The sequence below is a fragment of the Sminthopsis crassicaudata genome, chromosome 4 (genome assembly GCF_048593235.1).
Source record: "Sminthopsis crassicaudata isolate SCR6 chromosome 4, ASM4859323v1, whole genome shotgun sequence".
Taxonomy (NCBI): Eukaryota; Metazoa; Chordata; class Mammalia; order Dasyuromorphia; family Dasyuridae; genus Sminthopsis; species Sminthopsis crassicaudata.
Window position 1 is genome coordinate 57453077 of NC_133620.1, and position 14997 is coordinate 57468073.

General features: G+C 37.3%; 1 protein-coding gene across 1 annotated transcript in view; it reads right to left on the reverse strand.

Annotated features, from left to right (window-relative positions):
• The window catches only part of CCDC181 (coiled-coil domain containing 181), a 35795-nt gene extending 25979 nt beyond the window's left edge, over positions 1-9816 (reverse strand). Inside the window, exons 1-2 of the mRNA XM_074308292.1 lie at positions 9532-9816; positions 256-395 (exon numbers count right to left, since the gene is read on the reverse strand). Of these exons, the coding sequence (XP_074164393.1) occupies positions 256-372 (117 nt within the window). The 5' untranslated portion in view covers positions 373-395; positions 9532-9816. The remainder of the gene's footprint in view (positions 1-255; positions 396-9531) is intronic.
• Positions 9817-14997: the final 5181 nt, after the last annotated feature.

Genomic DNA, 14997 nt, shown 5'->3' on the forward strand with positions numbered 1-14997 from the left:
CTTTCATATATGCAAAACATTGTGCTAGGTACCTGAGAGAAAGAATTTTTTTTTTTATTTTTGGTGAGGCACTTAGGGTTAAGTGATTTATCTAGTCACATAGCTAGTAAGTGTAAAGTATCTAAGGCTGAATTTGAACTCACATCTTCCTGACTTCATGGCCAGTATTCTATCCACTGTGCCATCTAGCTGCCCCAAAAAAGAAAATTAAGAAATAATACAGATATAATAGGGGTTACTGATTACAGTAAATACCTCAGTACTGCCAACATGGTTTTTTTCTTCTTCGTTAATTAACCACTCAAGGTCCTTTTCAAAATCGTCTTCATATTCTCCACTTTCCATCAAATCAGCATCTTTTTTTTCATTCATTTCCTTTTCATTAAAGAATAGTGCTGTTAGATATAAAAGAAAAAACATGTTAATATGTTCTCATAGTTGAAAAGCAATCCTTCAAAAAAATTCCTACTATTTCCAAAGGAGGTAATATTTAATATATGTTGATTTCACTAAAAAACAAAACTAAATAAAATTAACTAATTAAGGTTTATAAATCAAAGGATATTTAAATGTTGAAAGAACTTCCTGTAACCTATTCAGAATTCCTTCTGATAAATATACAAATACATGAACCTATAATTATCATGCTAAGACGTTTGGAAGATAATACAGGCATACCATGTTTTACTTCATTTTATTGAACTTCACAAATATTTTAGCTTTTTACAATGACTAAACATCTGTGGCAACCTTGTGTCAAGGAAATCTTGTGTCATTTTCCAATAGCAAATGTTTCTGTGTCACATTTTGGTAATGTTTACAGTATTTCAAACTTTTTCACTATTACTACAAGTTGTGGTGATCACATTTAATTGTTTTGAAAGACCACAAACTACATCTATACATGAGGGCAAACTTAATTGATAAAGCTATATATATTCTGATTGCCCCCATTAATCAGCCATTCCCATTTTTCTTCCTGCCCTCAGACTTCTACATTTTCTGAGAGACAACAATACTGAAATTAGGCCAATTACTAACTTTGCAATGGTCTCTAAATCAGATGGAGGCAATTTTCTTTATGAGTTCTATTTAGTTTAAAGGATAAAGCACTGGGCAGAAACCAACAATGGGGGAATCCCCAGTGTGAGTCCCAAGGATCCCTTCCTGTTGTGAAGCGGCTATTCTAGCAAAGAGAGAGAGATCCAGGATCCCACAGTTATGGCAACAAAATGCTTTGGCAGGATACTTTCCTGGCAAACACATACAGTTGCTAGGGTTTCTGCCTAGTAAGACTCTTGTGTTCCTCAAACATATAACCAGTTCATTTTTTCCTCTCAACAAAGACAATTGATTATATAAAGGAAAAGAATTTAAAAATCTCAGAGTTGTGAAATACCTTAGAAAGTATTCCTTTGCCAAACCTTAAACATAAAACTACTCTCATTACAATATATCCAGCAAGTACACAAGCCTCTTTCATCTGAAGATAACTAATAAATAGAATCCAATCCCTCCCCAAGCAACCCTTTCTGCTTCTAGATAGCTTTAATTAATGGGATATTTTTCTTTATTTCTGAGAAAAATAAAATATTAATTTTATATTTGATTACTTTCTGTAATTGATTCTATTCTGTAAACTGTCTGAGCCATGTTTCTTTGAGTTAACTTCAGAAGTTCATGAATTCAGAAGTTCAGTTTTCTCTTCTGAGTTAAGTGTAAAAGCTATCTTTCCCTATAAATAACTTTAATGGAAAGAATACTGTAATCTCTTTTTCAGTAGCTGCCTTTGTACAATTAAAAAAAATTCTGTTATCCTTGAAAGTTATAAGTAGATTCTAAAGAGTCTAGTCAGTTATCTCTGCAACACTGGCTGTCCTTCAAAAAAGTCTGGTCTGGTATCACTGTGACACTAATTAGCTTTGAAGCTGGACCCCCATCAATGAGCCTTCCTTGAGCAACAAAACAGAAGGAGGGATTGTTGTTAATCCCACATTCCAGACTGCCAAATTGTTCTCCATCATCTATGATGCTCCAGATTTTGTAACCATTCACATATTCCATTTCTGTTGCTTCCTGTTCTTTGTTCCCTAGGACTTCTCAAAACTATATAAAAGCATACAACCCTCAAGATCATTAAGCCTACTGAGGAGCTGAAAGAACCATTGGTAGTCTTACCAACAAATTGAATTTGCATGGAACCTTGTGCTTCAGTTTATCTTAATTTCGATTGCAACACCTCAAATCTTAAAAGCATCTTCCACCCATTGTTCCTAGTTCTGTCCTCTAGAGCCAAAACAACAGCTCTGTTAATCCTCTTTCACACAGCAAATTTTTAAATTCTTGAAACCAGTTACCAAGTTCCCCTAAATCTTCTTTCTCCTAGGCTAAACACTACAAGTTCCTTCAACAGATTTTCAGATGGCATCACCTCAAGGTCCTTCAACAGCATTGTTACTTTCTATGGTAGAGAATAACTTTATGGTTTTTACATTTTTCAATGACTTTCCTAAAACATAGTATCCAGAACTGAATCCAGTACTCCAGACGTGGTCTAATCATTGCAGAGTACAGCAACTAGTTCTGTATTCTATCCTTCTCATAGCAAGCTAAAGATCTTTCTTTTTTGATTGACATATCAATTATATTGTTGGTTTATTGAATTTTCAGTCTTTTTTTTAAAACATATGGCTAGCCGTTGCTCTCAAATCATGTTTTTTTAATCCAAGTGTTAAATAAATACTCTGCATTTATTTATATTGAATTTCATCTTATTAGAGAGGTAGCATGGGATAATGGAAAGAACCCTGACTTTGAAAAAGAACCTGGATTTGGAAAAAAAAAAAAAAAAAAAACTCACCCCACACACTTAACAACTATGTGATTCTGGACAATCTGAGTCTGATTTTCCTAACCTGAAAAATGTAAATAGTTACAGTATCTATTGCAAGACTTTCCTGAGGAGACTATGTAATAAAGTCCTGTGTATTTTGTAAAACACTATATAAATATAACCAGCAGGTGTTGCTATGGAGCAAGTTTTAGCTGGGCACTCTAATGTTTTTACTCCTCTCTAACCAACCACCCTTTCTCATCCCATCACCAGGGCATGGTCTCACCTTAGCCTACCCCATTAGTCCACCCCTCCTGATGCATCTACAACTGAATATTATTATAGCAAAGATTTCAATTTTAAGTTTAAGAGTACATGGTTCCAATTGACGTGATGGCCTCTTCTCTATTTTAGAAGCTCATATTAATTATTAATAAAACCACAACCATAAGATCTTTTCATATATGCAACTTATGGAGTTCTTGCAGATCAAGGGACAAAAAAACCTTGATCACCAGAACAAAAGTTTAATCCTCTGTCCTATTTTAATTCTATTTGCCAATTATTCACTGGCATACTCAGTTTTGCCCTCCCTGACACAGAATTAGCATACAGATATATCATCCCAAAATTATGGTGAAGTAATTTTTATGTGAAGGAAAAATATTTTCAAGGATATTAATTAAATCAAAATATGTCAAAAGACAAAGAATAGAGACACTGAGCAGTGAATGCCAGAGATGAAGGGGAAAGCTGAAAATATTGCACAGGTTCTGAAATCTCCTGGAGAGAAATAATTTATCCCACTATTCTCAGAGTTGTTTCTTTTTGATCAGAGGCTCAGTCACAGAAATGGATGTTATCACAATCACTCCTGCTACTGTCCATCCTCCAAAAGCCAAAGTCAAAAGCCACTTTGCCCATTCAAAGAGCATAGTCTAGCAAGAAAGTCAATCTCTCTCAGAGTTGGAACAAATTTCTGACTATTCAAAACCATAATTTCCAGGATTCCAAGTTAGTATTCTTTTCTTCTCCTTACTCACAAGACATCAGTTCAAATCTGTCTGAATATCTGATTACACAAATAGGAATTCTTCTTCTTCCTAATATTATTACTTCAATTACTATTATTTTGTAAACTGTCTCTCCTCTGTCAGTAAGCTATCATTTACTAGCTTCTGTCATCTGCACACTGACCAAATAAATTAATTCTGTCTTTAACCAAGTCACTAATCCAAAAAGAAAGGGATTCAGTTTCCCAAATTGAAATTGAATCACTGATGACTATTATTTTGTTACAGCCATTCAAGGAACTAATTGTGCCCTCTCTGGCCAACATTCACAAGACTAGTATGAGAGACTGCCTCTCATCTCAGTAAAAGCCAATACAAAAGAGGTACAGTGCTACAATACTAAGAAGTTTCTCCTAATTTTATAATCATGTAGCTGTGTATAATTGCTGAATCAGTCTTTATCAAAGAATCCCAAAGTTAGAAAGGACCCTTTAAGTCAGTTGTGTCAAACAAATAGGAAAAGATCCCTGTAAGCTGAATATTGACTTTTGAAAATCACAAACTGTTTTATTGCATTTTTGAAATTTTGTTTAAAATTTCCCAATGAATTTTAATCTGGCTTAAATTGCATTTGAAAGTTTTTTGGACTGCATGCATGCCTTCTTGACCATAAATTTGACACCTATGCTACTATGCATCATGTCCTCCAAATAAAACATGTTTTTGCTAGGACTTCTAGGGAAGGCAAACCCACTTACTTACCAAGGCAATTCATTCCACTGAGACAATTAAATTGTCAGAAAGTTTTTCCTTATAATGATACTATATAGTATAGTGAAAAGGAAATAAGAGTACTACTTTCTGTCTTTCTTTTAAGTAGTAGGGAATTTCATAGGACAAACAATGGATGAGCTGGTGAAGATTGTCAGTCTTATAACTTTATCCTTCGCCTCCAAACCCTCTCCTCTTTTCAAACTTCCCTCTTACTATATAAGGGCATCACTACCATCCTTCTAGACACATTGATTCACATAGTGTCATCCCTTGTCTTCACTATCCCTCACCCCCATAAGGCTAATCAGTTGCTAATCTACCTCCACATCTCTCCCATCTGTTCCCTTCTCTGTATATATAATTATTACTCTAATTCAGGCCTTCACTTTAACTCTCAGTAATTAAAATAGGCCCCATACTGATCTCTGTCTCAAGTCTGTCTCCTTTCTATAAATTATCATCCATAGTAGCCAAAGTGACTTTCTTAAAGCTCTTCTTACTAGCCACTCCCCTAATCAACAAACTCCAGTAGTCTTATTTATGCTGATCTGAAATATGATTTCATCTTTATCTTATCCTTTTTGGATTTGCATTTTGTTTAAGTTTTTGATGTATGTAATCAGGGTGCATTCCTATTTTAACGTATGTATATATGTATTGAAATTGTTTACAAACAACTTTTTACAAGTAATGGGATATAATTTTTTAAAAGACTGTTTTGTACTTTTTAGGCTAATGTTTTCTCCACCTTGCTCTCAAATTAGATCCTAAGCTCCTTCAAGAACTATATCTTCCATTTTTTTTTAAATCTCCCACTGTTTTGTGCACTGTGAGTACCCAAAAAGGTTTGCTGGCTGAAATAATGAGATAATGCAATGGAACTGACAACATAATCAAGAATTGGGAATTAATAAGACTTTAGGCTTAAATATCAAGAACACTCCATGTTAGAAATTATAACAATAAATTCTAGGTAGTGTTTTTCAAATATTTAAGGTTTTTATTTGGTGCCTCCTAAACAAAATTGGTTCGGCATTTGAGCTCATTTTATTAGTTTTGAAAATAAGTTATTTCCTATTTTGATAGTTTCCTGTTCATAAAAATTCAGTTATATTTTATGTATTATTCAACTTCAAAATGTTTTCACCTCTTGAATACCTAAAGGAACATAGATCAAAACTTGAAACCCTAGAGACAAAAATGATCACAAAACTCAGAATAGTAGAATTTCAGCCTAGCAAAGTTATTATTATTTTACTAGGATTATTTAGTCTTATACCATCATTTACTCCTAATGTTACCCCATATTCTTTCTTACACCCTGTTTATTCTCACCCATATTAAAAAGCAATAAAAGCAAAAGCTTAGTTTTAGAGTGGTGAAGTTTAACAATTACAAAACCACAAAAAGAAATTGATGATGTTTGGTTTACACAGAAAATTTTCACTATTGTCTTATAAACTCCTCTCCCACTAAATCTTTTTTTTTTTTAAACCAGGGCTATTAACTGAGCAAATTTATTATTTTTCATCTTACTTTTACCTTCTACTAGCTAGATAACTGCTAATTAAAAGCATAATGCGAAAGAAAAAAATAAAATTCAGCAAGAGACAGAGTAAGAGTGAGAGATATAGAACCAGAGACAGAGACAGAGAAACAGAGAGAGGGAGGAAGGGAAGTGGGAAGGAAGGAAGACTGAAAAGGAAGGAGAAGGAGGGGAAGGAGAGAGGAAAGATGGCAAATCACAGATTAATGATCAATTCCTGAACTGAACAGATGCTAAATGCTGATGGTGTCCTTTAAAAATCTTCCTGCTTTATTTCAAAATTTCCTGTTTAGATCCTCCACAGCCATCATTTTTCTCTTGTCCTATAATATCAATCCATTTTCCCATAAATATTTTTATTTTTATTAACCCCAAAAGATAAATCAAGCTTACAGTTATCAATGATTAATATAGATTTTTCTCAATTGTCATTTTCTTTTTGATAGTATCATCAAATCTAATGTTTGCATTTTCTTTTTTAAAAAGCAACAAAATTCAAATGAACCATCAAGGAGACAAAGATAGGTTTAAATAATTTTGTAATTTGAAAAATATGTGGCATTTTTATTTTGATATCAGTGTTGGTTTCTTTGACTACCTAAAGAAACAATCCATATTTATTTGGCCACTTATTTTTCTTCAGAGATAAATTATATCAATTCACTTAGCTCAACAAATTCAATTAAATAAACTTTCATTAAGCACTTGCAAAATACAAGGCACTCAGGATACAAAGAGAGAAATAAAACCTAACTCTATCCTGAAGAATCTGCAGTGCAAGTTTTTCTTTCTAATCACAGAGTCGTGTAATAGAAAGTTTAATATCTGCCGTTAGAGAATCTAGCTTCAAATCCAGAATACTCTTTATTAGCTATTTGACTTTAAGTTATTTGCCCTGGGGATCTCATCAATTGCAAAACAAAGAGATTGAACCACATAATCCCTAAAATCCTTCTCAGCTCTTAATGTATGATCCAATTGAGGTTTAAGAAATTAATATTTAAGTGACTCTCATCTAATGTAGGCAAGGCTGATATCTAAATGTAAGCATTATAAACATAATCCTGAATGTGCAAATAAAGTCGTGCAGACTTAAACCAAATAGTTTTTATTATTTACAGAATCCTTCAAATGTGAAAACTAGAATATAAGTTAAAATATCTACTCAGCATCATAAGAATTTATGTTTAATACTTTTGCAAAAAAAATTCTAAAGCACAAAGCTGAATTGAATTTAAATTCAAACACAATTTCCATCCAAACATCAATTATTTTCAAGCAAATTAAAGAAGTATCTTCTAGTCCCAAAGTAAAAACTGCACACAGATCAGAACTTATATCCCTCATGTCTTATTCAGCTGCGTCACAGGACACTTAACCCTTTCCAGATCTCTTAATCTTCACCTGGAGTACACAATCATACGGTACACACTCCTCAAGCTTAAGAAAAGACATTAATTATGTTTGTCTTATTTGCCTCCTGTGAATTTAACTCTGAATCTCATCAAGTTTATCACTGGCAAGCAAAGAAGCAATTGCCTTAAACAACCCAACATTTTCAACACAGATCTTAATTAGAACACAAAATTAATTCCCTCCCTAAGGATGTCTGATAAATCCCCTAGTCTCCTAATGGATAAAAAACTACAGATCTTTTAATTTAAATTGGAATTATCATATATATATATATATATATATATATATATATATATATATATATATATATATATATATATATATATAACTATTTCACAAGGTTTTATTTAGAGGATTCTGATTTTTCATTAAAAAGCTAAATCTAACCACTAGCATATATCTTAGTTGTAACTCTAATGGGAAATTTTGGAGTTCTTTAAGTATTATTAATTTGTAAGGTAAAATAAATGGGAGGGAGGGAGGGAAGAATAAAGGAATAAGGAAGGAAGGAGGGAAAGAAGGAAGGAAGGAAGGAAGGAAGAAAGGAAGGAAGGAAGGAAGGAAGGAAGGAAGGAAGGAAGGAAGGAAGGAAGGAAGGAAGGAAGGAAGGAAGGAAGGAAGGAAGGAAGGAAGGAAGGAAGGAAGGAAGGAAGGAAGGAAGGAGGGAAGGAAGGAGGGAAGGAGGGAGGGAAGGAGGGAAGGAAGGAGGGAAGGAAGGAGGGAAGGAAGGAGGGAAGGAAGGAGGGAAGGAAGGAAGGAAGGAAGGAAGGAGGGAGGGAGGGAGGGAGGGAGGGAGGGAGGAAGGAAGGAAGGAAGGAAGGAAGGAAGGAAGGAAGGAAGGAAGGAAGGAAGGAAGGAAGGAAGGAAGGAAGGAAGGAAGGAAGGAAGGAAGGAAGGAAGGAAGGAGGGAAGGAAGGAAGGAAGCAGGGAAGAAGGAAGGAAAGGAAAAAGGTAAGAAGGAAGGAAAGAAGGAAGGAAGGAAGGAAGGAAGGAAGGAAGGAAGGAAGGAAGGAAGGAAGGAAGGAAGGAAGGAGGGAAGGAAGGAAGGAAGGAAGGAAGGAAGGAAGGAAGGAGGCAGGGAAGAAGGAAGGAAAGGAAAAAGGTAAGAAGGAAGGAAGGAAGGAAGGAAGGAAGGAAGGAAGGAAGGAAGGAAGGAAGGAAGGAAGGAAGGAAGGAAGGAAGGAAGGAAGGAAGGAAGGAAGGAAGGAAGGAAGATGGCAGGGAAGAAGGAAGGAAAGGAAAAAGGAAAGAAAGAAGGAAAAAAGGAAAAAGGGAGAAAGGAATGAAGGAGGGAAGGAAGGAAAGAAGGAAAAAAGGAAAAGGGCTTCTTAAGAAGGAAGGACGGAGGAAGAAAGGAAGGAAGGAAAGAAGGAAGAAAAGAGAAAGGAAGGAAGAAAGGAAGGGAGAAAGAAAGGAGAAGGAAAAGAGAAAGGAAGGAAGAAAGGAAGGAAGGGAGAAAGAAAGGAGAAGGAAGAAAAGAGAAAGGAAGGAAGAAAGGAAGGAAATAAAGAAGAAAGAAAGAAAAGGAAGAAAGAAAGAAGGAAGGAAAGACGAAAGACCCGAGGTCCCGAGAAGCGGACTTGCTCATTGCACCTGGCCTCTGCCCATCCAGGGTGATTGTCATATGTAAAAGGTCAAAGCTCATAATTGGGCCCGTGCCATGACAACGAGAGGTTTTACAAGCGCTCCGGAGGGGGGGGGGGGGGAGAACCCCGGCTCCTCGGGCAGGGGCCGAACACACAAAGTTCATCAAAACAACGTCTTTTAAAATAAGCCCTCATGCCTCCAAGGATCCGAGGGCCAGGAAGAAGGCGGCTATTCTAAACCGTGCGTGGCCGGCCCGGCTCCCGGGACGTCAGTCCCGTCCCGCCGCGCCCCCGCGCAATTTCCAGGGGTCCCCCGCTTTTGGTCGCCCGCCTCCCTTGCCCTCCCCGTGCGTCCCTTCCTGCCTGTGGAGGTTGAAGACGGTGGCAGCGGCTGGGGTCACTGAGATGGAGAGGAACGGGCCCGACGGAGGGCGGGACAGATGCTCCTCCTCTCCCCTTAGCTGTGTTCTGACAGTGAGGCAGGAAGGCAAGGCTGCACCCGCAGCGGTGGCGGAGGCGAAGGGAGGCGGCGGCGGCAGCTGCAGAGGGGGCGGTGGCGGAGGTGGCTGGGACCGGGCTGCCATGGCAACGACGAGACCCCGCCTCTTCCATCCGGGGCTTTACCCCTGCACAGACTGGGACGCCCAACTTCAGTACGGCGCAAGCGCAGTCCTCGGAGGAAGCGACTCTTCCGTCCCATCCAGAAGGAACTTTGGGAGACGCTGTTTCCATGGAGACCGCCGGAGAAACTAAACCGCGGGAGTGGAGTTCGCGGTGAGGGCGGGATTTAGCCTCTGACAGACGCGGCCCACGTATTCCAGTTAGTTATTGATCTCCTTGGAAGCGGCTCGGCTACTTGTCTACACTTCTTAGCTTGGACTGGAAGCAGCGCGTTGGTCAGCCACTTACCCGAGGGAAGGCCAGTTAAGGGTTTATGTTTGGCGTGTTTTGGTTGCCCCTCCCCCAAAGGAAAACAAAGCAAAAAGTTGCTTGGAACCTACTTCTATTATTAAAATAATCGTCGTTTTAAAAGACTTTTCTTCTAGGAAGTTTGTGAATTTTTTAATTAAACGTTTTCCAATCCTGTGATATAGAAGTAAAAAAAAAAAAGAGAGAATTACAAAATAATAATTAGAATTATTCAGTATGGCTGCCATAATAGTGAGTTTCATCAGCAATCGTTTTTTCTCTGAGGTGTAAATGGGAATACTTATTTACTTGGTGTCTGTTAACACCAGAATTTTTTTAAAAACTAGAATTATACATTGCCCTAAGATTAGTTAAAATATCATTTTATCAAGATGGGGGCAGATTTTTAGGGGGCTTGTTTATTTTAGTCAATATCAATATCAGAAGAAAAAAATAGAATTAGTAATTTGCCCTAAGAGATTAAATACCTGTATCAAGTTTTTTGGTACTTTTTTTTTTTTCCTTTTTGAAGAGTGGTGGTGCAGTTTAATAATAAAAATGATGCTTGGAATTGGCCAAGAGAACTTTTCCAAATTATTTTATAGTGTTTCATGGGATCGCTTTCAAGAAATAAGATTTCAGCCTAAGATACATAGTATACAAAAATGGAAACAAATTCTCAAAGTTTGTTTATAGATAAAATGATAGAACCAGGGACTAGATATAGTTGGTATAGGCCGCAGGCTTCTCAAACTACAGGCTGCAGGGGTTCTTAAACTACAGGCCGCAGGGGTTCTCAAACTACAGGCCGCAGGAGTTCTCAAACTACAGGCCCCAGGGCTTCTCAAACTACAGGCTGCAGGGGTTCTTAAACTACAGGCCGCAGGAGTTCTCAAACTACAGGGCAGGGCTTCTCAAACTACAGGCTGAAGGCTTCTCAAACTACAGGCCGCAGGAGTTCTCAAACTACAGGCCCCAGGGCTTCTCAAACTACAGGCCACAGGCTTCTCAAACTACAGGCTGAAGGCTTCTCAAACTACAGGCCGCAGGAGTTCTCAAACTACAGGCCCCAGGGCTTCTCAAACTACAGGCCACAGGCTTCTCAAACTATAGGCTGAAGGCTTCTCAAACTACAGGCCGCAGGGGTTCTTAAACTACAGGCTGCAGGGGTTCTTAAACTACAGGCCGCAGGAGTTCTCAAACTACAGGGCAGGGGCTTCTCAAACTACAGGCCACAGGCTTCTCAAACTACAGGCTGAAGGCTTCTCAAACTACAGGCCGCAGGAGTTCTCAAACTACAGGCTGCAGGGGTTCTTAAACTTACAGGCCGCAGGAGTCTCAAACTACAGGGCAGGGCTTCTCAAACTACAGGCCACAGGCTTCTCAAACTACAGGCTGCAGGCTTCTCAAACTACAGGGCAGGGCTTCTCAAACTACAGGCTGCAGGGGTTCTCAAACTACAGGCCACAGGAGTTCTCAAACTACAGGCCCCAGGGCTTCTCAAACTACAGGCCACAGGGGTTCTCAAACTACAGGCTGCAGGCTTCTCAAACTACAGGCTGCAGGGGTTCTCAAACTACAGGCCTCAGGCTTCTCAAACTACAGGCTGAAGGCTTCTCAAACTACAGGCTGCAGGGGTTCTTAAACTACAGGCCGCAGGAGTTCTCAAACTACAGGGCAGGGCTTCTCAAACTACAGGCCACAGGCTTCTCAAACTACAGGCTGCAGGCTTCTCAAACTACAGGGCAGGGCTTCTCAAACTCCAGGCTGCAGGGGTTCTCAAACTACAGCCCACAGGAGTTCTCAAACTACAGGCCCCAGGGCTTCTCAAACTACAGGCCACAGGGGTTCTCAAACTAAAGGCCACAGGCTTCTCAAACTATAGGCCGCAGGGGTTCTCAAACTACAGGCCCCAGGGGTTCTCAAACTACAGGCCGCAGGGGTTCTCAAACTACAGGCCACAGGCTTCTCAAACTATAGGCCGCAGGGGTTCTCAAACAGGCACAGGAGTTCTCAAACTACTGGCTGCAGGGGTTCTCAAACTACAGGCTGCAGGGGTTCTCAAACTACAGGCTGCAGGCTTCTCAAACTACAGGCTGCAGGGGTTCTCAAACTACAGGCCTCAGGCTTCTCAAACTACAGGCTGAAGGCTTCTCAAACTACAGGCTGCAGGGGTTCTCAAACTACAGGCCACAGGCTTCTCAAACTAGGGCTCTCAGGCCAAATGGGGCCGCTGAGAACATTTATTCGGCCACCGGGTTATGGCAAATGGGCTAAGGGGCAGAGACAGTGTGAGTTTTTGTTTTACTATAGTCTGGCCCTCCAACAGTCTGAGGGATAGTGAACTGGTCCCCTATTTAAAAAGTTTGGGGACCACTGGTAGGGCAAGGAAACTCTCAGTACTTCCCAGGACCCTTTCTTCAATTAATAGTTTTAGGAAAGAGCCTACAACTGAGTGGTTAAGTGACTTACTCGTTGTCACAAAGCAAAAATACACACACACACATACAAATTTTTTCATTGGAAATAGTTTTGTGTTTTTTAGAAAATCAAAGTTAAAAAAATTTTAATGTAAGGACATTTGAAAGAAAAAATAAATTTTGTAGATAATGAAGGCTAGTACTTCATAGCCAGTTCGAAAGTAGTATCTTAAAACAAAGAAAAATTCATCAGATTATGTATCAATAACTTTGACTTGAATTCTGCTTTGATGACTGGAATTATTAATAAGCCTGGAATTGATAAGTAATAAATAAATATACTATTCCACTTATGGGTCAGCTAGGTTTCACAGAGTCAGGAATATGAATTCAAAGCCAACTTTGCCAGAGATAAAACAGAATAATACTAATCATGGCCAGAAAAGTCCCAGACTATTGAGTCTAAAAGAAAAAAAAAAAAAAAAAAAAAAAAAATATATATATATATATATATATATATATATATATATATAAAATAACTCTAAGTAACCTTTGAGAATATCATTCTTTCAGAAAGCGTCATTTTAGAAATCAAAGAACTAGATTAAAAGGACCTTGAGAATAGTAGAGAGAAGTTGTGCACATAGTAGGAAGTAAATATCTATTGATTGTTTGAATTAGTATCCATAATCGTTATAGACTCAAAATAAAGATCAGGAATAAACAAGTCAAAGAAATTATTTCTGTCACCTGAAGGTGTATATAAGAAAGATTCAGGGTTTAAAAGGATGAGTTTTAATCAACGGGAATTTTATTTATTACTACAATGATGCCCAATCAAAGATAGGCTTTATATAGCTTTTAAAACAGATAAACTGTCAAGAAAAAAACAAAATAAACTATTATATATTCTATCTCTGGTTAAGCAACTCTAGTTTCCTTAACTGCATAATAACAATCAACCACAGAAAACTATATAGTCAGTTTATGACAAAATAAAAAGGGTTTTATTTCATACCAAAGGATATAAGTAGCATTTTTCTATGATATGGTAAAGTTGTGAAGCACTGATTCCTTATAAAAGATGGATATTATAAATTATAGCAGAAAATTAAATTATACTTTTAAAAAGTAGCATTTACTTACTTTTTACCTCTGTTTTTTTGTCCTTGAACATTTCAGTGGATTTGAGATCTAAATCAGCATGGATATTCCTTTTCTTCATAGCAGGTTCGGACTCTTCCAGCCCCTCACATTCTCTGTAATTTATTATTTCCCTAAACCCTCTAAAGGAGACTTATCCAATATGTTGAAGGAACTCCTATGGTCTTTTTAATATTTTGTGGGCATTTATGAGATAGTCACTGACACTTATTGTATAATCAATCTTCCTCCTTTTTCTGGTAATGCATATAATAATAATAATAATAATAATAATAATAATAATAATAATAATAATAATAATAATAATAATGCTTTTTGCTACATCTCTTAATGTTTAAAAAAACAACTTTAAAAATATATATATATATACATAATGTAAGCAAATTAGAAGGGATACAAATAAATATTTAATCTTTGCTCCAAGTTTCTCTAATAAAGGTCTTATTTCCAAGATATATAGGAACTGATTCAAATGATTAAGAATAAAGGCCATTCCCCAATTGATAAATGGTGAAAGGATATGAATAAGCCTTTTTCAGAAGAATTCCAAGGCACCAATAGCCATATGAAAAAATATTCCAGATTACTAACAATTGTTGTTTAGTTATTTCAGTCTTGTAGTGATAGAGATAATAGAATGCTTTACCATTTCCTCCTCCAGGTTATTTTACAGAAGAACAACAACTGAGGCAAATAGTTAATTGACTTGCCCTCTTATGAAGTATTTGAGTCCAAAATTGAACTAGGGAAGATTTGTCTTCCTGATTTCAAGCCCAATAATCCACTGTTGCCACTTAAATAGAAGCTATGATAATGCCTTTTTTTTTCTTTTGTTTTTTATTATTATTGTTGTTGTTTTTGCTGAAAATTGCTTTGTAACTATTACTAGTTTTTTCTGGGAATAGTTTCCTATTACTTCTTGATTCAGTCTCAGTCAGAAAGTATTCCAGATTTAAAAATACATCTACCCAAGTGGATTTTGGTTCAATGCAAAAGTTAATCATTGGCTTTTGTAGGTTGACAGACCCTCCCCTTGACACTACTGTAGGATTTTGGGGGAATCTATTAGTCCACTGAACCTCAGTTTTCCTCATTTAAAATGATTAGATTGAAATAGATGGACTCTCAGGTCCCTTCCAAATCTACATTTGTGATATTATTATAATCTGTGATCTTATCTGTGAAGGTTTCAGTTTTAAGCAAAGCCAGTCCTGGGTGACTTGTCCATAAACTCCCGTAAGTTTATCCTAGAGGAGGTCCTTTCTCACTTTCAACATTTCAAAAATACCAGTAGAACATGTGGATTGTTCATTAGTAAGCCCTTGATCTCACCACA